At 41.3% G+C, this 22,917-nt stretch overlaps 2 protein-coding genes across 2 annotated transcripts; both read right to left on the bottom strand.

The window, feature by feature from the left end:
* Window positions 1–10,783, bottom strand: znf598 (zinc finger protein 598). Its single transcript, XM_033645558.2, has 12 exons — window positions 10,463–10,783; window positions 9,344–9,456; window positions 7,566–7,695; window positions 6,513–6,724; window positions 6,174–6,391; window positions 5,952–6,045; window positions 5,140–5,327; window positions 4,963–5,041; window positions 3,986–4,866; window positions 2,319–2,484; window positions 2,029–2,176; window positions 1–1,614 (listed from the first exon to the last, which is right to left on the bottom strand). Exons 1-12 carry the CDS (start codon window positions 10,634–10,636, stop codon window positions 1,240–1,242), a joined length of 2,778 nt encoding a protein of 925 aa, XP_033501449.2. The 5' UTR covers window positions 10,637–10,783; the 3' UTR covers window positions 1–1,239.
* Window positions 10,784–12,602: 1,819 nt separating this feature from the next.
* On the bottom strand, window positions 12,603–22,103 carry slc25a17 (solute carrier family 25 member 17). Its single transcript, XM_033643936.2, has 9 exons — window positions 21,875–22,103; window positions 21,369–21,429; window positions 21,207–21,273; window positions 20,381–20,532; window positions 20,151–20,267; window positions 18,827–18,975; window positions 16,291–16,386; window positions 15,988–16,073; window positions 12,603–14,110 (listed from the first exon to the last, which is right to left on the bottom strand). The coding sequence occupies exons 1-9, from the start codon at window positions 21,929–21,931 to the stop codon at window positions 13,957–13,959; spliced, it is 939 nt and encodes a 312-aa protein (XP_033499827.1). The 5' UTR covers window positions 21,932–22,103; the 3' UTR covers window positions 12,603–13,956.
* Between the last annotated feature and the right edge of the window lie 814 nt (window positions 22,104–22,917).

Raw genomic sequence — 22,917 nt, 5'->3', positions numbered from 1 at the left:
CAGAAACAGCTTTATTGAAGCCAGACAGAAAATAGAGTGAGCTGCTGTGTGATGTTTAGACAAACTATATACACACAATCATTCAGTCACACACATACACACACAGGACAGACACACACCCTGGTGGGCAGTGGTGCAGGCGAAGGGTCCTGAGAGAGAAGATGAACAGACTGTGTACTGGATGTGACCAGTCCCCCCTCCGACAAACAGAGTAAACATGCCCAGTGTGTCGAAGCTGAAATTCAAACGGAGGCAGAGGAGTGGAGAGCGTGTCGGGGAATGACAGTGCTGTTTGTTGTTGCAAGCATTCATTTCTTAATGATAGACTCTTTATAACAAAATGTATACCTCAATAAAACCTGAAGAGTTAAACAGAAAGAGCTACTGGTGACCTCAGTGTGTCATTTGGATGTATTATTTGAACATAACTGTGGAAAATAAGCCATTTGACGTTGTGCAACACCATTGAATGAGTCCATCAACTGGCCGGTAAACCAAATCTAATGGTGAGTAATGTGAGCAGAATAAAAGAAAATGGTATACATTAAAAAAACATTCAAACTTTGTTCTAATTCCTGAAGCAGCTTTACTTCCTGTCACTCACCCTCCTACACAACGGGAACAATCCACTCACTCAACAAGCCATCCCCTGCATGAAGCGACAAATAATTAAAAGCAATTAAACAGCAGCTTAAATAAATACGGAGCTAAACAGTTGAACAGAACATATTTGTGTTTATTTTGTTATTTAACCGAGCGGCCCCGCTGGGGAATCATACACACTTCCATCAGCTCTGATGTCGACAAAGTACATTTTGTCATCTGTTTGGGTGAAAACAAAGCAAGGTAAAAAATGTAAATCAATACAATTTTTTGTGTCAGGGAGCGGTGCATTCAAGTAACGCCTGAACTCGTCTCTTCTCTTTTGTTAAATAAAATCAACAGTTTTAGTTTGATGGTGCCAGTGCCAGTGCCAGCTGGAGACGCTTGGAAATAAGCGCTGGGATGGGGCGACCCTGTGTTTGAACTGTGAACCCATTCACACAAACGTATCAAAATGATCCCCTTACAACGCAAAAACACCATAAACCATCTTAAATTCCAATTCGTTACGAGCTATAAGCCCCAAACTCCAGTGGGATGTGGTCACAGGGGAAACAAACTGCTGATTTCCACACTGACTGAAACTGAAAAATTGCCCCATGACTGCAAATGGAACAGAGGAAAAGAACGAGGCGGCTAGCTGATGATTCGGCTAATTGACTGCAAGGAAGGGAACTCCTCATTGTCCCTGGTGTGCAGGGTCTTGTGGGAGTTGAAGTCTTTAGGGGCCAGTACCTGTCTGCAAGTGGGGCACACCTGGCAGTCCAGCTCAGCCGCTGTGTTCGCCGCTGTGGTCGGCGTCTGCCAGGCGTTCTTCTTGTTCTTGTTTCTCTTAACTCCTCCGGTGCCGGTCTGCTTCTCCAGCGCCTTACAGTCGGCGTGGGCAGTCAGGAGCTCCTGCTGCTTGCTGGTGTCCGGCAAGAGCACCAGAAGCTCGTTGAAGATGCGGTTAAAGTCGTCTCCGAGCAGGTCCTTACAGCTGCTATGGTACTGGCCTGCTGATATCACACTCTAGGAACACAGAGAGAGGGTCAGGAGCAGAGGAAGGAAGCAGACAAGCTATTAACACATGACCATTTACTGTGGTATTATATCTGTTTTTGAATCAAAATTTAATAACAGAGAATGCGACAGCAAGGCAAAACGGTGAAAACATTCTTCATACAGAGTACACTTCAACTGATGTTGATTTTTTTGGGTGGCTAAAATATGTTTTGTCCACAGCAGTACGTTGCTTTGCTTCCATGCCAGTGCTCCTGCTGCTTCTCCAAACTGGGGACATGCTGACCACCATCTACTGTAGGTAATACACTGACTATGGATAAATACCTCATACAACCCTTCAAAAAACTCTTCCCTTAATGATGGGGACACAACTTCTAAAAATCTCAGGATCATAATTTTGGAATATTAAGTGGTGAATACCTGTCTGAACTGTGCCGAGTAATTTTTGAACTGGTTGAACTTTGACTCGTCGTTACGGAGGTATTTTCTGATGGACTGGATCAGCTCCAGGTTCCTCTGATGGAAGTCCTCTGGCACCAGGTAACCACTGCTCGCCACCTTAGGGGGCCTGGGACATGATAAGAAGATCTTTAAAAATCATACATTTACCCACTTGGTACCTCACAAGGTACTACAAACTCTGACATCAACAAAATCTTTGTCAAACAAACCAAAGGGATATTATGCATTGAAACAGGAGACTGACTCACGGGTTGACCGCAGACACAGCAGGCTCCACCACGTTGCTGTTGAGGGGGATCCCAGTGAATCCTGGGGGAGGTTTAGTGGCAGAGATTCCCAGGCCAGGTGGAGGTGGGGGCATGGTGGAGGATGGGGCAGAAGCTGCAGCCTTCAGTGGGAAGGAGGACTTGAAGCCTGGGGGATAAACAGAAAGTGAGTTACTACTTTTACTACAACATTACGACCACAACAAATGATCTTTAAGAGAACCTATTATGCTCACTTTCAGGTTCATTCTTGTGTTTTGGGTTTCTACTTGAACATGTTTACATGCTTTAATGGTCAAAAACCCACTTTATTTTCCTGTGCTTAAATACCTGTAGTCACCCTCGGTCTGAGAAGCTCTGTTTTAGCACCTGTCTCTTTAAATCTCCCTCCTGAAAACCCCACTGTGCTCCGATTGGTCCGTGCTTCTGCATATGCACTCATGGCATCTCTGCACTGTCACTGCAGCCAGGGAATGACTGTAAAGGAGTATAGCAGCACTTTCTGTCATCCAAAAAATAATCATTAAGAGCTTCTAAGCTAAAATCTTCACAAACTGACATGTTTCAAATCGGGAACAAACTTAACTTAATAACATTGGAAACCAAGATTACTGCCTGCTGTTTTTTAATTTACTGGTTCAGTTATATAAATATTAGGGCTGCCCCCTAAAAGCTGACCAAACATCAGTTGACCAGAAAGGTCATTAGTCGGCAAGATTTCAATGGTCGCTTAGTCGCAGAAGAAAACAAAATGTAAAACTCTATTAAGAGCTGCACCTTGTCAAAATAAATCAAAACCTATATGACTGGACCATGTGTGAATTTAATTTGAAAGGACAGACACAGGAAGTGTCCACGCTCGGCAGTCAGACAGGAATCAGGTTAATTTCCAGGGCTGGTACCTGCGGTTATTCCACAGGCTAGTTAATAACATGTTGGGCAGGAAATCCAAAGTGTGGGATCATTTTGAGAAGGTGAAGGACGAACCCAAGGTGATATGTAAACTCATCTTCATTGGTCGACTACAAACATGACGTATCATCTGAAACATGGAAGTAGCTACATGCCCATTAGCCCACAGCGTCATTAACAGGCAGCTCGCTCAGTGTGTGACGTGCACTTGGAGATAAAATATAGGCCTATATTAATGAAGCTTCATTAGTACGGTTTTGTATTTCTCTGTAATGTAGCACAGTGTTAACAATGTTACTTGTGCAATTTTGCGGGTGACTAGTCCACGAATGGCCCTAAATGATGTCTATTTGTCGACTAAGAAAATTCGACCAATAGAAAGCAGCATTACAAGCAAGTTAGGCCTACATAAACACTACATGGAATAGTCCACCTTCCACCTATATTTTTGCATTTCATTTGTCTTGAATGTGAAACAGACTATTCACAATGGTCTGATGCCTGAGGTTTTTGCTCACAGGGATTACTTACTTACTAAACTTCTGCCATGTTTAATTTGAACATTCAAAAATGTAACATTATATACATGACAGAAAATAAGGAAAAGCATAATAGGTCCCTTTGAAATAAACATGTAAGGCATTCGGTATGATGTGTTAGTGTGTCAATAAACAACAAAAAAGAATGAAAGAAAATGTTTTACACAGGTGAATGTGTGGTATTATGTGGTGCTGTACCTGGTGGTGGGTTCTTGGTCATAAGAGCAGGGAAGTCTTCCTCCTGTTCAGCAGGGGGGTCTGCCTTGGGATGAGGGGTTATTACTGCCTCCTTACTGAGTGGTGGTGATTTCTCCATGTGGCCATTAGCCAATCCACTCATCATTGTCGCTGTCACAGCAGTGGAGGGGGGTTTGTTCCAAGTTTTCTCAGGGACATTCTCCTTTTGTGCTGCTGTTTCCACTGAGTTTGTACCTACACTCTGTGTCATTCCTGACATTGAAGACACAGATGTAGAGGCAGCAGCTGTGTTCTTCTGCGGTTTCTTCTTCTTGCTGGCTTTAGAGGTAGGGGCATCAGTGTTGCTGGTCGGGTTTGGTGGGTTGGAGGTCACAGAGGAGGGTTTACTGTTGCCTCCTTTAACAGTGAGCAGAGACGAGATATCCAACATGGTGGGCACCGAGCGGAACTCCTGCTGCGTCAATCCACTGTTATCATCATCAGAAGAAGGAGGAGACCTGTTAGTTGTTGCTTTCCCATTGTCCCCTACTTTCTTTTTCCTCCGTGACGATGAAGAGTTTGAGGAGGAGAGGAGCTGAGGGCCGGAGGATGCAGAGGAGAGAGGAGGGGATGGTCTGGAGGAGGGAGGTGGGTGAGAGACGGGTTTAGCTACAGCAGTATGGTTGGACCAAGCAGAGTTGGTGCCAGCTGTGTGTTTGAGGGGCCGGATTTTGGATACAAGCGCAGGGAAATCCTCCTCTTGGAAAGAGGAAGTCTTTCTGGGTTGAGCAGAGTAAGCCGGGGTCATGGGGGATGATACTGCCACAGCTGAGAGGCTTGGGAAGTCGTCTTCCTTCAAAGCTGCGGGGGCTGCTGTCAACGCTGCAGGAGCTGGCTTTACCCTGGAGGGACACAAACAACATAAAAAAAATTGAGCATTTTAACACACTTCAGTTTGTGATGAGGATTTCAGTTGGTACTGTGTGTTAAAAAGTTACATGGGTGGGGCAGCTGTGGCTCCTAAAGCTGGGAAGTCATCCTCTCCTTCCCCTGGATTGGTGCTTTTCATTGTTCTTACTGTTAAAGAGGTGACAAGAAATGAGTCAGCAATGTCAGAGATTAACTGCTGATGATCTCTGATACTGGCATCCCACGATACGACACTACTACTTCACCTGGAGGTTTGCTTATTGGTTTGATGTGTCCGGTCCTGTGTCTGAGCTCTTCTGGTTCTGTTCTCTCCGTCCTCTCCTCTCTGCAGTGTTTGGGAGCGCTCCTCTCCTGCATCGTTCCTCTCTCCTCCTGTCTACGCAGCGCCATGGATGCCCTCATAGCAGCTGCCACCTCCCTGTCCTCTTCCTCTCTGCATGGACAAAAGACACCAATGCATGACAACAATGCACCATGACTGAGAACAGATTGGAATGTCACCGGGACAGCTACTAAAATTTGTATAGTTGGAACAGTTACATATCAAAAGCACCAGTGAAGCCTTCAGAGACTGCCATGTGCGACATTTCAATTCTGAACTGCACAGAAAGGAATGACACAGTAAAATGTTGTGGGATACTCAATTGTGACAGCCATGTGCAGCCATTCATTAAATATTTTCCATGTTCACGTCTAAACAATGGCACTGGATGCTGGGCAGTCCTGTTATCAGGCTCATAATAGCATTCGTACCTTTGTTTATGAGGCTTGGGTGATATGACAAGAGATATCATTCAAACGATATTGGCCACCAACGACAATGGTCCTCAGGTGTCCAACGATAACAGAATGCTAATTATGCTGCGCTTGGTATGAATTTAGCACTATATTCAACCTCTCTTTTAATATCACTAAAGCCTATTATCGGACAAAGTTTCTGTATGCTGTTGGTGCTCAAGGAATCTATCCCAAAACATGTGAAGTAACTGATGCTCACTTGTAATATACAGTCGTAAACCTCCATCCAATTAACGCAGCTTTGCTAATTTTGACTCACCGGGAGTATCTCCAACTCTTCTGTCCCCCATGAAGCCTTCCTCTTCCTCCTCGGTTGTGCCGCATCTCCTCATAGTCCTCACCTGATACCATACCTGAGGGCACACATATTAATTCAGTCACTGCCTTCGGACTACAGTTATATCAACAATAACCTTCTAAATATAAAGATGACATCAGTCTCTCTCCCACACATGCACAGAACAGTGAGATGCTCACTGACCTTCATTTCTCCTCTGCTGTCTCGGGGCATAGTTAAACTGCAGGTCGATGTGGCGGTTCTGTCGAGCCTCTGCTCGGTTCTTGCTGTGTGCTGCAGCCTTGTGGGCCTTGTAGTCGATCTCAGAGCGGAATGCATGTGTGAACTGTTCTGTGGCGCAGCGGCCCTCCTCACACAGGTAGTGGCTCTCTCTGAAGTGCTCGCTCAGGTATTGGTAATCGCTGTTAACAGCAGGGTTAAAAATTGCATTTAAAACAACTAACTTGACCTACAGAGCCAGACACACCACACTTCAGTGACCGAGTGGGGTTCTGTGTGTGTGTGTTAGACAGCTATACACACCTGTAGTACTCTTGGGAACCGTCTGCATCACAGAAATGGCAGAAGTAGTGGTCCCTGCGCAAGTGTTTAAGCAGCTCGTCATTATCGAGGTAACGGTCATCACAGAACTTGCAGAGCGGGTGTCCTCTGTGACTAGTGTCATCCGGGTCTCCGTGCGCTCTGTGACGTGCCAGTTCCTTACGGTTGTACCATTTACGCTCATGGGAGAAGATCTGGTGGTGGGAGAGGTAATGTTTAAATACAAGTTAAGACTTCACATGTCGTTAAAATATTCCAATACGCAGCCTCTAATATATTTACAAGCCACTGCTGTGGTGTTGGGAGGACATGGAAAGTCTTAAAATTTAATGGGGGTAAAAAATAGAGCTGTCAATCAATAAATAAATACATAATACAGCTCACGTTGCAAACAGAATTATAAATAGCTGCAAACAACTGGTGCTGAGAGCAATTAGATAGATCAATATTTAGTGATAATTCTGAAATATCAATCTAAAAATAACTTTTCCTGTCCTCGTGCTGTTAACCTGATACCAAACACTTTCAGTTGTTTATAGTAAGCGTGACAATATAATGGTTTCTCCTTCAATTAGTAACAAGAGTACAAACATTTATTCTATTCCAGATCAACAATGTGCTCATTGTCACTGTCAAGGTTAATGCTTTGGTGCGCTCTGGTGGTGATGCAAGTAAACCACATGTTGTTACTACAAGTGTTTTATTACCAAAGAATTTTCAATTTCACAAAATCATAGTAACAATAATTGATTATATTTGTCCTTAAGTTTGATTCTTAAATGTTCCTTAGAGTCCCATCCATGACATTTCACCATGGTTCTTAATTACCATCACTTGATCTTGGCGGTGGTCCACAGCAGTGTGTGCAGTCGTAATTTTGTAAAATTAGTTCTATAATTGGTCATACAAACAATAGGTCAACCTACTTTATGCATCTTAAAACAGTAAGGACTGCTTATCACAGGGTTGCATCTCTGTGGTGTTACAACCCTGACCAATGACTGACAAGCCCCTGCATCAGCTAGTTGCGTATACCTTGAGATGCTTTGTGCAGAGCTTGCAGCAGAAGAGCTCGTGCTGCTTCCTCATGTGCTGCTCCAGCTCCTCGAACTTGGAGAAGACCTTCGGCTCTGAGCAGCGGAGGCACTCTGGCAGTAGCAGATGCCTGATAAAACACACACACAGAGAAAATTCAATTAGTGTTGAGTCAGAGCAGAGAGGATACAGTCGAGATTAAAACAGCTGATTATTTTAGTTTTGTTGACTAGTAGGGTCAAACAGAGACTCCATTTTGTTGAAGCAAACAATCCTACAGGTTATTGGGTGAGTTGACAGACATAAAACCATGCATCTGTACCTGGCTGCTACATACAGTATTTGCACATCAAGCACGCACTGATTGCACACTCTGGTCAACACACACTTACTTCACAGCTTTTAGAAGTGGGAGACAAATGCAGAATGCTGAGATGACAAGACTTGCTTTTCTATTATACCAGGTCAGTGACTTTAGATTTTAGACTTCAGGAAAAAAAACTGAAAGTAGAAACACTGGTATTAAGCCACTTTTATCTGTATACTTCATTCATTTTTCCGTAACCACTTATCCTGTTGTAGGGGGACTGGAGCCTATCCCAGCTGACACTGGGCGAGAGGCAGGCTACACCCTGGACAGGTCACCAGACTATCACAGGGCTGACACATAGAGACAGACAACATTCACCCTCACATTCACACCTACGGACAATTTAGAGTCACCAATGTCTTTGGACTGTGGGAGGAAGCTGGAGTACCTGGAGAAAACCCACGCTGATACAGGGAGAACATGCAGACTCCACACAGAAGTGCTCCCCCACCCTGGGTTCGAACCAGTAACCCTCTTGCTGTGAGGCAACAATGCTAACCACTACAATGCAGCCATATTTCAGACGCCCAAGGGTCACGGCATGATTTTTCCTTTTTTTGCATTTCCTTGCAGTATACTTTCCAATCTCTCACAATACTTCTACATTTTCTCACAATAAATTTTGCGATTTGCGAATTTTCCAGCTGACAGCCAGGTGACGTTGCAGACACCAGCACGACTTTTATTTTGGAACTATTTCAACCATAACAGGAAGTATCAATTGGACACTCAACAACGGTCATTCAAAGGTTTAATCTTTGCTGACATATGCTGATAAATTTGCAGCCTGTGAGAGTGCAGTGCCCATACACACAGCTGTACCTTCACTGAATTGCCTGAAAATGACATCAGGCTCCTTCAGTATGACCTACAGAACTATTACACATCAGACTGCTTGGTTATATATCAGCATACTTAATGCTAGTAAAAAATAAAATTCAATGAGCTGATCCAGACCGAGGTCTTGTGCACTGATAGTTTCAACTCAGTGACAGGGGTTTTCAGTTTAAATTCTGTCACTGATAATGGTATCACAACATTAACAGACACAGGAATGCAAAAAACAAATTCAAATAAAATTTAAAAAGTCTCTATGGGACCCTCTGGGGGCTCTGTAATTTTTTGTAACTGACTTTGTTTTTTCAATGATATTCTTCTTATTTTTTCTTCATGACAGTCTTTTTTTAGTGAGTTTTTTCACTTACAGTTTCTATTCACTGACAGGGGTTATCAGTTTCAATTCTCTGTCACTGATATGGTATCACAACAATAACAAAGAAAGCCAAATGTTACCAGCATTTGGCTGGTGGTGTAGTTGTTGGGACCATCAGAGAGGAGAATAAAAATGAGTTACACTCCATGGATAACACAACCATAAAGAGTGGAGAATGGAGCAGAGTAGCAGTACCTGTACTGGGCATAGATCTTCTCATCACAGAAATAGATATCATGCTTCTTCTCACAGGGGAACTGCTGGTAGGGCAGAGACGAGAAGGCCTCCAGTTTTTTCACGAACACCACCTGAGAACAACATGACAGCCAGAATGTAAGATCTGCTGAACATCTAATGCAACACACACCCTTTGGGGGAAATACAGGAGTAATAATTACTGGCTGAAGTGCACTGTTGGGAAATAAGGTGTACACTGAGACTGAAAATGCTGCTCCTGTCATAAAGATCTTATGTAAGGTATACTATGGAATTATGGGAATGCAGTCCCCCTATGACACCCAACCAGTACAGCAGGCTGCACATAGAAACTTTGTCAAATTTTAATAAACAACAAAAGCAACAACCGGCTGTAATAGTAGCTGATTATGCGCATTTCACAGTATCTGTATTACAAAGTTGGTGACAGCTAGCGTTACTTTTGAAGGGAGTGGTAGGTAGTGAGGCCCTTGCTGGTATAACACTGTCCACCTGAGCTGACAAGTTGACTTAACTCTATTCAGCAACCTGTACCTGACAGGAATTATGTCAATAATGGATGGGTGACTAGGAGATAGACACTATTACGTACAAAAAGGTTAGCATTTAGTTAAATAAGCTGCAGCAGCAGAGTAGTAACGGCCAGCAACGAACGTTAGCCACCACATTCAACGTGCACACTGGTTTGGTTGACAGCTGACATTTCCCACCAGCTAAACGCACTGACAGTTAATTACATCACAAATTCACTGTCACATTAAATAAACATGATAAGCCTGGTTTTGACTCACACACTGTCAACTTCTTAGCTAACTCTAGAGCCAACTAGCTAGCCTGTATAAATGGACTCGCTAATGTTAGCTGAGCTAACATAGCTAAGCTAATGACAGCGAAGAGAAAAGTAGTGTGAGCAGTTGGTGGACACCTCCCGTCGCCATGTCTCCTAACAACGCTTTTCATTTACTATTAATTCCACTAATGTGTTATACTAAAAAAATGTGGTTATTTTTTTTTCTACGATACAACTACCAGAGGGATGAGGCCTAGTTAGCACCACCAGGCGGCATCCCCGAGGCAGAGTAGCGGTGGAATGCGCACCTTGTCGAGCTCCTCCCGGCAGACGGCGCAGTACTTCTGGTCGCACAGCACCCTCATTTTGGTGGAGCAGCGGTAACAAACCGGGTGGTCGCATTTTCCCAGGGCGAAGATACTGACTTCTTGGCAGCACAGGACGCAGTTCTTCTCGGTCTCTTTCGTGTTTTTTGAAGCCATGGTGGTGAAAAGGCACAAATCAACTTTAGTACTATTTGTTATTAGGGAGATACACAGCCGCCGGAGCACTTACGTAATTATGAAAGTCTGAGCTACTGCCGCGTCACTGCCCAACTATTGTTCCCCTGATCTGTATAACATGAGGATGGACGAGCTGCCTCACGGTGCGAGGCTGCTTAGCCCTATCGCGTGCGTGTGTATCTGCGCAGACGACCATGACTTTCCCACGTGTGTCCCATGGTGCCGGACACCGGTCTGAGCTGATACAAGGTACTGTACTGTACTGTGAGATACTAACATGTGCCTCCAAGTACAAGACAGTAGTGATACACTGCTACATTAATAGAGTTGTTTAATGTAATTTACAAATATATTTAGAATAGGAAAAGGAAAAAACATTTAAAGCACTGCAGTATTTTCATTAAACTCGTTAATTATATATTTAAAATATCGGTTAATTATATATTTAAAATATAATTAACTTATATATCATGAAATAATATAATAAAAAATAACTAAAATGTATATTAATAATAGATATTATATAACTATTTAAAATTCCTTAGGCTTTCTTGGAAAAAATACTTTTTTAAAATGTTTTGCTTTATTTCATTATTTTTAAACGTTCTTTGTGTTAACTTCTTCCTCTTTCTTTTTTTTTGATGAAAAATCTTGCTTGTTTCCAATGACAGATTTTGTTTATTTCACTCATTGTACTGATCACTTGCTGTTACTGACAAATTTAATAATTTCCTGTGTCACAGGACAATTTCATATCATCCAAAGTTTTTTTTTAATTTTACTCCTACATTCAGACTTTTTTTGTTGTTGTTATACTGATGTATTTGTGGTGTCCCTCAGGGGCCAGTACTAGGTCCTTTTAAATGCTACTTTTTTTTTTTTTTTTTTTGCTTTATTTCATTATTTTTAACCTTCTTTATGTGGACTTCAAGTCTAATTTTTTTAAAAAGACTTTGCTTATTTCACTTATTTTACTTTTAAATGCTACCTTTTGTTGCTTTATGTCATTATTTCTACCTTTATGTAAACTTCAAGTATAATTTTATTTTTCAATAAAAATCTTACTTGTTTCCAATTAAAGATTTTTCTTATTTCACTCATCCCACTGTTCAGTTGCCATAATTGTCATGTTTATAAACAAATTTAATAATTTTCTGTGTCACCTAACAATTTCATATCATCCAAAGTTTTTATTTATCTTCATTTCACTCCAGCATTCAGAAAACTTGGCTTCAACAACAATAAACAGGTATTATCAGTAATATGCAGTGTTTTTTGCTATACTGATACATGGTGTCCCTCAAGGGTCAGTATTAGGTCCTTTTAGGGTCAGTATTAGGTCCTTTTAGATGCTAACTTTGTTGCTTCATTTCATTGTTTTTAACCTTCTTTATCAAATCTTTTTTTAGTATATTTTTTATCATTTATTAATTAAAAATCTTGCTTGTTTCAAGTCAAAGATTTTGTGTAATTTACTTTTTTATTATTCAGTTACCGTCATTGTCATTTTTATGAACAAATGTAATTAATTTTTGTGTCACATAACAATTTCATATCATCCACAGTTTTCATTTGTTTCTCAGGAAACTTGACTTTGATAACATTTAACTGGTGTTATCAGTAAAATGCAGTATTTTTTGTTATACTGATACATTTGTGGTGTCCCCCAAGGGTCAGTATTAGGTTCTTTAAAATGAACACTTCTTTAAATTATGGCATAATTTTCCATTGATTTATAATTCTTGAAGTTTGAAAGTTTCATTAATTATGCCAAACCTGCATCCGTTTGCAGGAAAGTTTAGATTTAGACTGATCTTAAAATGTGTTCATTTCCTCCAGGTTATCTTGTTGTCTCTCTTCTTAAAGTAGTATACTGTAAGAAGTCTGTCATGTTATCTGTGTATTCATGTTAAATAAACTGGACAAATGATTCAAATTCACTGAATAATATGTGTTTGCATGTTTATTTAATGATTTTCTCCCCAGGACTCCAGGCTGAAGGAAAACAACACTCAACAGGCAAACAGAAAACAAGGAACAAAAATGTATGTATACAAAAATCACAAAAGGATCATCAGCTTCAAAACTGCTACATCCTACACGTCCCATAATGCAACTCAACAGCATCCTTCATTATACTATTCATGCTTATTAATCTTTCAAACTCCCTGCTCCCAGTTTATAACACTGGTTTTCTGTCAGACATTGACAAACAATCATGGAGGGAAATTTGTTTTTAGACGTGCTTATGTACAAATAATAAAGTCATAAAAAAAACAAATGAAATATCTATTTTTAAATCTAAATTCTCCTTCTCTGTAGACTATGGAAGCTCAGGATCTCTTTATCTGTCCAGACTGGTGAATGGGACTAAAGGAGCTGCAACTCTGATTTACTTTCATTTCTGTTCTTATGAAACTCACTTCACTTCTTCCAGTAATGTTTTTTTGGTTGTGTTCAGAGCTCGACGAGGAGCCAGGGCTGTGTTGGTACACTGAAAATGAAACTTAAGGAAGTCATTTAAATTCCTCGTCCTACAACCTGGAGTTCACCTGCTCAGGTTAGGCCCATGGTGACAGTTTTTTTTTTTACATTCTTACAGTAAGGTACAGTGAAGACAGGCTGAAATGAAGAACTCACATTTACAACAAAACAAACAGTCCACCAGCTGTTGCATAATCATCCATCAGCTCAGGGTTTTACAGAAAAACAAAATCAGTATATTTATAGGGAGAGGTTAACTTAAAGTTTGTAATGTTTATTAGTTGCAGTGTTGGTAGGATTAGGTCACCATTAAAGATTAAAAGAAAGTGAGTTTTTCCAGGAAGCATAAGTCCCCATCATGGGGTCTGTGAGCAGTGATCACTACAGTCATTCAGTGCTTTAAAGGAGGAACTTCTCCCACTTTTAAAATATATACATGCTGTTCCTATGGTCTAAGAAAGTACAAAAATATAAGTAAACATTAACAACTCTCTCCATAATCCAAAAATTAGAGTGCTAAAACCCAAATCTGTCATGTAATATGGTAGCAAGTCTGGAGCTGCTCCATAGACAATGCACTGGGAAAGATGTTATAGATGGCACTAAGAGCACCCAGGGAAATGTTTCTGGCTTTGAGAGAGAGTTGCTCATTTTCACAAATACTGATTAAACTTTTCTAGACCACTGAAATAACATATTGAAATTCTTAATTTAGGTGGTGTTACCCTTTAAGAGTACGGACACCACACATAACAGGCTTGGTGTAGAAGCTAATTCAGTGCTTTAAGGTCAAACATCCCTGGGTGTGATGCTACCTAGCGTCTCTTGTAGTGGCTGCTGCTCAGTCCCATGGCTCTGAAAGTGCAGCTGGCAATCTTCTCATAGAAAAGGAACATGAGGGCAGCAGTCAGCACCGTCTGCAGCAGCTTGGCCTCAAGGCCTTTAAACAGACCCAGCATGCCATATTTCCTATAGAGGAAAACCAAGTTAAAAGTTGTCTATCAATATGTGAGAGTCAAGGCTTGTCAGTATTTATGTGGTTTACACTTGTATATAGAGCTGATCGCTTGTGATTGGATTGGCTATGACACATTTTGAAACCAATTGTAAACAGGGTAAAGTTGACAAAACATGTTCTATGCTATTGTGTCATTTAAAATGATGTAAAGGACTGAAATCAAAATATACACCCAGCTATGAATGGTTTACAATGGATGACCTAATTTGTTCCTTACAGATTACCTAAAAGATAACTGATTCTAATCTGGTGACGCCAAAACCAGATATGAGCACCAGTCAAAGCTAATTTACCTTACTTTTTTTTTTCTTTTTTTTTAAATACATAAAATTCTTGTAATTCAATTGCTACAAATGCTCAAAGTCATACATATGCTTCATCATTACATTATATTCGTGTCTAAATAGAGGAACTTAAAGGTCCAGTGTAGGGTTTGGCAACCTTTACTGTTGAAAGAGCCATTTTTGGCCAAAAAAGGGATAAAAAAAAATCTGTATGGAGCCTCAAAGCATATCTGAGCCTCATAATGAAGGTATCTAAATTAGCCAATCAACATTAATAATGACTCCAAATGAACATTTGTTAATACCTTTTACCACAAGGTGGATTCTCTGCAGTGGGCTATTCATGATTATTTGCAACTTGAACTTCACAGCGTTGGTGGTGAAAGCAAACAAATCTGTCCACACACTATTAAAATCTCCTTTTTCCTTGAATTTGGAACCTATAGTTAGCCCAGCTAGGGAGACTCAAGACGAGCCACCGCCATTGGGGTTTAGCAAAATTTAGAGGAAAAAGCGCCAGGTCGTAGATGCATGATGCACATTTTAGTTGAAGACATGTTAAAATATTTTTTAAAATCAGTGTAAAGGCTACACATTTTTACAATTGGACCATGTAAAATCACTTTAGGTCGAGAACATTGATGTATCAAAATAAAAATGTTAAAAAATAACATTCAGTTATTTTCTTTTTTGACAAACCCATGGGGAGCCTCTGTAAACGGAGTTAAAGAGCCATACGTGGTTCCCGAGCCACAGATTGCCTACCCCTGGTCTAGTGTGTAGGATTTAGCGACATCTAGTGGTGATGGTGCAGACTGCAACTAACTCTATCTCTCACGTGTGTCAAATTGAAGCTAACAAAAACACAACAAATTTTGGATTCAGGTGGTATGAACAAATGAAAACATAGTTATGAGTAATATATATAATTTCTGCCAATAGCTGCCCTAAATCCTACACCAGGGATACTCAACTTATGGCTCTTGGGCCAAATCTGGTCCATATATATGCCAACCATTTTCTAATTCCCATTGAAAATAAACTGATTCACAAGGAGAGTTTTTTTGTGCTCTAAATGTAAATAATTTGCCAGAGTGCATGCAGAGTCTTTCAATAAAAAACATTATAATAAAGGCCTTTGAGGGGCGAACAGGGAGAACTTGTTCAGACGCCTGTTACAGGCAACAACAATAAACCAATGTCCAATTCGTCAGGTTTCTTTGAGTGCAGTGACCCATTTATTTTAACACGTGCTCACCTTCACACAGGTAAAACGCTGTCCGTCCATAATTCACCTCAGGTAGGTTTCCACTTAACAGTTCAGTATCCGTCAAAGGTTTCCATTCATCAATTTCAGTTTCAACACACTACAAAGTCTTCATGCTGCCACACTTAACACAGTCAAAAACTGTTTGCTTCCTTCACACTGGACCTTTAAGACTGAGCCATAATGACGGACAGAAGTAAAACTGCAACCTCATTTGAAAACCATAATGACTAATCTGTGTGTGTGTGTGTGTGTGTGTGTGTGTGTGCGCACCCACCTCACTCTGTTGACCAACAGACACTTGATAGTCCTTAGACTGGACAGTAGTTTTGACTTGTCTGTTGACTCGTTGAACTGACCGAACTGTAAAAAAAAACAAAAAAAAAAAAACATGCTCTTAAATCTCCAACATGTGGAATGTTTCACGGGTGTGTGAGATTGTAGCATCTTTTCAAGTATTCTCATGGCGCAGACTTTGATTTGTAGAAAAAGAGGAAAACTCTCTGAGGAGGTTTTTAATGACAAGTCTCTCATTTCACATGTGTAAACAAAACTCACAGGCACAGTCACACAAACCTACCCTGAGAATGGACTGTATCGTCTGCAGTGGGTACGTAACAATGGTGGCAGCAGCTTTGGCAACAGCGCCGATGATGAAGGCCTCAACAGCTGACAGCTTGAGGGGAAAAGAATAAAAACGGTCACATTTTTGTGCAATTTTTATTTTATTAGTGGAACTGTGGTAGCCGAAAGGTCTGAGGCGTGCGCTTGTCTGGAAGGTTTACAGGATTCAAATGTGCACACTGACTGTGAATAAGTAACCAGGGTTTTCTACACATTTATTCATGTGTGGCGGCCTACCACAATATGTTATTAATTGAGCTGGACTGTTCATTAGGAGTATTGATGGTTTATACTGGTTTATACTTTTTGGTTATTAAGATCAACACACTCTGAGCACAGACAGAGCAGCAGAACGCCAAGCACAGTGAAAGTGCAACTTAACCATTCATTCATTTACAAAGAAATACATCACTCTATTTCTTAAAATATCAGCGCTCTTATTTTAGTGTTGTCCATCATTTTTCAAACCTACTCTAAGCCCCGTTTCCACCGAGCAGTATGCTACAGTTCGGTTTGGTACACACGTTTTCTGTTTCCACTGTGAAAAGTTGTGGATGGTACCAATAGAGCTGTTCTGAACACTGCAGTCTGATTGGTCAGTAGAGGACGGTCACTCTGCACAGGGCTGAGTTGTGGCTGGTTTTCAGGCTCATGTAACCACTGTTCATACTGTGGAGAGTTTTATTAGTGAACTGTAACTATAAAATGAAAAGATGTGCCTCTCACAGCAGCTGGAGTCTGAGAAAAAAAACTCAATACACTAGGCCAACTGCCAACGACTCTTAAGTCGGAACATTGACTTATAATGTTACTCAGTGCATGAGATGATGACATGAATCCATCAACACATCTTAAATTTCAATAACTTCACATTAAATATGGCTAAAGGTAAACATTTACAAAATAATCCCTGTGAGCAAAATCCTAAGGCTTAAAACCGTTCTGAATACTCTGTTTTTAACAGCTGTTTCTAATTTCGAGACAAGCTGACGTCAGCTCGTGACTGATTTCTTTATATGATCTGCTCCAGGCACGTTACTTAAAGTGTTTACATTATGTAGCCTAAACTGCTACATGTAGCTACATGCTAACATCACCTAATCTTGGTTGCAGATATGTATATTTTCTGGATTATATTCCTACTGCAACAAGTGTTCCAGCATGGACAGTATGAGGAAAAGTGTTTTGAATACTTTTATGAATATGTTTTGGCAGGAACCCAAAATACAATGAACCTGAACATAGCATAACTAACACATTTATCCACAAATGCTCCACTGGACCACGAAAATGTCAAAATGCATGTATAATGAAATGGAGCAAGCATGTGCACACCACAGCATCTGCTTCAACAGTCTGTCACCTCCGCTTTAGCCACACAAAAATCATGTGAACAGAATTACTGCATATCCAGTGTCTGCTCATCCAGATGATGGGATGACCTGAGATGACTTCCCTCTTTCACTTTTCCATTTGTTAAATACTGTTGTAGTCCTTCAGTCTTTCACTCTCTGATAACAACAAGGTGGTGACTGCAACACACTGGCTGCAAGAAGTACACTGCCCCTCTGAACTTACTTTGTATCTCACAACCCATTTGCTATTCAACTCTCTACTTTAGGCTGCAGTCGACAGTGACATTACACATTGCTTTTTGTTTGTTCATGAACATCTTAATATTGATTGGTGGACAATGACTTGGCCGGATAGCTAGCTAATCTTGTTCAAAAACATACTGTCAAATCATACTTTACTTTTTATAAACCATACGCAGTGTTGTTGACTTTGAATCTTGCTAGAATAATGTTAGCTTTTGGCTCATAGCTGAGCCATAGTGTTCTGTGAGCTGGGCAGGCTGGAAATATCTCTCGTTGCCAAGTCCTATCCACAGTTCTTCCTACTTACTGGTGTAATTAATGTTTCTATTGAAAAAGAACCTTATGGGATGGTGAGACTGTTCCAGGTATTAGGTGAATCCCCAGGTGTTACTAGGGAAACCAAGCTATGGCTTCTGAAAGATTTCAGATTTTGAGTGCAAAACGCACAAAAAGTATAAATGATTCTTTTTTTCTTTTGTAAGTGACCATGGTATAAGCAGGATAATTCCCTCTGAGGTGTCCACAGTTGGCAACCGTCTGTGCTGCGCATTTTGGAGCCATGAGTAGACAGATTTTTTTCCACCATAATAGCCTCCCACATGTGCAAGATGCAGTCATGAAACTTTACAGGTGTGCAGCTGAGATCACAATAAAGATGGGTGTGGTACAAGGTAACAGTGCCAGAAGTAAGGCAGTAGGAAGTAGGGAAAAGGCCATTGCCCGCCCCCACTTTGTACCCCAGCACATCTTTGTTTTGAGTCGCTGTATGCAGGCTGGAGTCTGTAGTTCTTCATGTATCTTCTCCCTGGTTTGTACTTTCTGCTCTGATTTCGGCACTGATCTTCCCTTTCCTCCTTCTTCTTGCATAATCACCTCTCTCCACTCCTCACTCACCTCTCTGGGAACTCCTCTCCTCAGCTGTCTCTTCAGACCTTCATAAATCATGAACTGGATGGCAGGATTCAGCACCAGCAGCAGGGACGTGAAGGTCCCATTCCACAGCGCTCCTATGCCCTCATTACGGATGATCTGCACAAATGCATCTGTGAAAAATGAAAGAGCAATTCATCCATTATTAAAGTTCCTCCTCTGGCATCGATTTAACCCCAAAAACTCACCTCTGTTCACCAAATTACATATTTAGAAGGTTTTCATGAAAAAAAAAAACTTCATGAATTAAATGGCTTAGATGTAACTCTACATCTTTGCCTCATTTAATATGCACAAATCTATGAATATGCGATTAGCCCCGCCTCTATCCCCACCTGCCCCTCAGCTGCTCGCCTGCAGCTTAAGTGTACCTGCTCATCTTCAACTCTGTCTGTCTCTACAACGCTAGAAACTTCACAGAAATAATGTGTTGCTAATGTTAGAGAAAACTTGATCCTGATAGCCAGCTCTGACATGTGAAAACTGAAAGTCATATGTAGCTCATCTGACATCCTTCGTTTCGCTGTAGTGTTATGCTAATGACATTGGAAGCCCATGTCATGCCAGAAATGTCCTCGTGGATCTCTGGTACCTGTTGCGCTATCAGCGGCTGCACTTACAACCAAACTTAGCCTAATTTGTGGCTTCAACAGTGTGTTGAACATGCACCCATACAAAAGGGGACTGTTCCTATACCCAACAGGACAGTTTCCATCGCCTACCTACAGAGAGGAACAGGTTCTCACCCGTCCCGTATAATAAGTAATTGTCCCGTACTGAAAAATAAATTGTAGTGTTCCCTACTTAATCAATACAGGACAAAATTGTAATAACACCAACAGAGTTTAACGAGACACAGAGGTGAAGTATTAAGTCAACAATTTGCGGAGGAGAATGACATATGACTGAGTAACCTAGAATGACATAGGTCTGTTGAAACTCACCGTCAGTACATGATGTCCCTGTCTGTCCCTGTCTGACTGCATTCTCAACCTACATTAGAAAACTGCCCATAATAATATACACTAAGCAGTACACAGCGGTGTAGTGCTACTTGTTAAAGTACCAGAACAGAACATCATTGCAAAGCAGAATGGCAGCGCTACACCTCTGCCAGCATACCTTTAAGTATGTGTTTAGTCATCCAGGCTCAGAATGTGTTACTGACTTACCATACTTCTTCTCATATAAAAATGAATACCTACATGGATTTTTTTTCTACCACTACGACTATATATTACTGAGACCACTGAAGTCTGCTACTAAATTCTGCTTAAATTCGACTTACCCAGAATGCCAGAGTAGTTGGTGGGCCGTATCTCTGCATTTCGAAACTTGGCACCCTGAAGCTTCAGCCTGGTGTTGACCACCCACAAAGGTGTGGTAACCAGTACGTTCACAATACCTGCAGACAAGAAGGCAGATAAAAGTCAAGACAAGTGGAAATGGATGTGAACTCAAATCTGAGATGGAGTTACTGGAGTCACTAAAACAAGGCTTTTGTGATTAATATGTTACCTGCAGCAATGCCTATGAGTAAGTCAGCGCTTGGTGTTGACTGCTTTCCCCTCAGCCAGCTCGCCTTGAGGCTGTGGAAGCAGTAGAAGTAGACAAAGTTGGAGCAGCACAGGCTGCAGATGACAGGGAACAAGCCTCTGTACGGGGCTTGTCTGCAGAGAGAGACAGCAAACACAGGAACACGTTTTAGAGCTCTTCTACCGATACACTGTGGGGGACATATCTCCTTTGAAACTGCATTTGTAGTATTCAACATGACTATGGGTATACTGTGACAGCAGCAATGCATATACTGTACATACACTCAACGGCCACTTTGTTAGGTACAACTGTTCTGCTGCTCGTTAACGGAAAAAGCTAATCAGCCAATCACATGACTGTGTCCATCCCTTTATGACCACAGTGTACCCATCTTCTGATGGCTACTTCCAGCAGGATAAAGCACCATGTCACAAAGCTCAAATCATCTCAAACTGGTTTCTTGAACATGACAATGAGTTCACTGTACTCCAATGGCCTCCACAGTCACCAGATCTCAGTCCAATAGAGCACCTTTGGGATGTGGTGGAACAGGAGATTATCATCATGGATGTGCAGCCGACAAATCTGCAGTAACTGTGTGATGTCATCATGTCAATATGGATCAAAATCTCCAAGGAGTGTTTCCAGCACCTTGTTGAATCTATGCCACCAAGAATTAAGGCAGCTCTGAGGGCCAAGGGGTCCAACCTGGTACTAGCAAGGTGTACCTAATAAAGTGGCCGGCGAGTGTATGCTCTGTTTACTGAACTGTATCAATCAGGTCTAATAACATTTTTCCACTCACAGTCCTTCCTCTTTGACAATTTCTGCCAGAATGGTTGGCGTTGATTTGGCCTTCCTGTTTTCATCCACTGAACACAAACAAAAGAAAACTTGTTTTCAATGACAACATCACATTGATAACTATAATGGCTGTGAATAAGACTGCATAGCTGCTGTGTGTTACCTTGTAGCCTCAGTCTGGCAGTGTCAAGAGGGAAGAACACTGTCATGGCAGTCACACTTCCCTAAAACAGGCGACAATTAATATTCAGGGAAGAGACACATGCAGTGCCCTTGAGCTCAATATCGAATAAATCTCACACCAAACTCCATTGAAAAATCTGCTAATTTAAAGAATGTCTAGCACGAAACACAGACAAAAACCGAGGATACCTATTTTCTGAATAACCATAAAACCCTGTTCAATTCGGCAAGTTTGTTAAGCTACATAAAAATAGTTATTGCCGAATTAAAAGGTTTGTTTATTATTTCAGGATTCGCAAAACTTGCTCTCATTCATATCATATATGGCGCTGTCGGGTCTAAAACATATAAACACGCTACATTTTGAATGGAGTTTCGTGTGGAGGATTTAAAGCGTGTAAGTACCAGCTGCATAGCTAACAGCAACTGCAGTTTTCGTTACACACACATTTACAGAAATGAACAGTGAAAGTGAAGCTAACTTACCACTGCTCCTGACACAGCATGAACCAAACTCTCATACGACAACACCGAGAAGCTCATTTTGAACGCGGTTATTAATTTATTTCGCGTCAAACCCTTTAGCTATAGTACCATAACTCCAGTCACCATCTGTAGCCTCCTGTTTGGAAAACAAAACCAACTTGATGCCCTCATTCGCCTGGTGACCGTTTTTAGACACCCACTCGTTTTCTTGTGCTGACTTGTTTCTTCCAGGGAACACAGGGGTATTGTGGGTAATGTAGTAATCTTATTCTGCTCTCTAGAAACAGTGAGGAAGGAACTTTGGCTCCTTACTACTTTACCTCTTCTGAATATTTGCAGGGATCAGCCTCAGCATGAATTCAGGATTAATGTCTTTATAGAAGCTGGATGAGTGTTGTACCACAGATACATCCTTCTCTTCAACTTTGGTTCACAGTAAGACAGTAATAAAGACGGTCATTCCAATGTTCCCTGAGCTCCCAGGGTCCTATGTTCCCAGATTTATAGGATACATAAAGGGAACAGGACAGAGGGTCCTCTGCTCTGCCGTTCTACATATGTGCTCTCTCAGCGTCCTATGTTCCCCAGCTGTATAGCACATAATGTCAACTTGAACAAGATGCTGCCCGCCACCTCTATATTTGCTCAATATGACATGGGCTAGAATTAAGTTAGGGAACCATAATCATGACTCTGAAAATCATGAAATTACACTGGATTCAGCCTTAATGTGTGTAAACAGAATATTGAACATAGGACCCAGGTAACACAGGAACTTAGGGATATGTGACCTTGGTAACGTCCCAGGACGCTGGGAACATAGGACCCAGGGAACATAGGGCCCCTGGGAACATAGAACCCTGAGACCATAAGGCCACGGGAACATAGGACCTTGGTAACATATGATCTTGGGAACATAGAGCCCTGGGAACATAGGACCTTGGAAATATGTGACCTTGGGAAATTAGGATCCTGGGAACATAGGCCCCATGGTATCATTGAACCCTGGGACCTTTGGAACATAGGAACGTGGGAACACAGAA

This window comes from Epinephelus lanceolatus, chromosome 18, assembly GCF_041903045.1.
Source record: "Epinephelus lanceolatus isolate andai-2023 chromosome 18, ASM4190304v1, whole genome shotgun sequence".
NCBI classification, from domain to species: domain Eukaryota; kingdom Metazoa; phylum Chordata; class Actinopteri; order Perciformes; family Serranidae; genus Epinephelus; species Epinephelus lanceolatus.
Note: the sequence above shows the minus strand (reverse complement) of the source record. Positions and strands in the feature narration are given on the sequence as shown.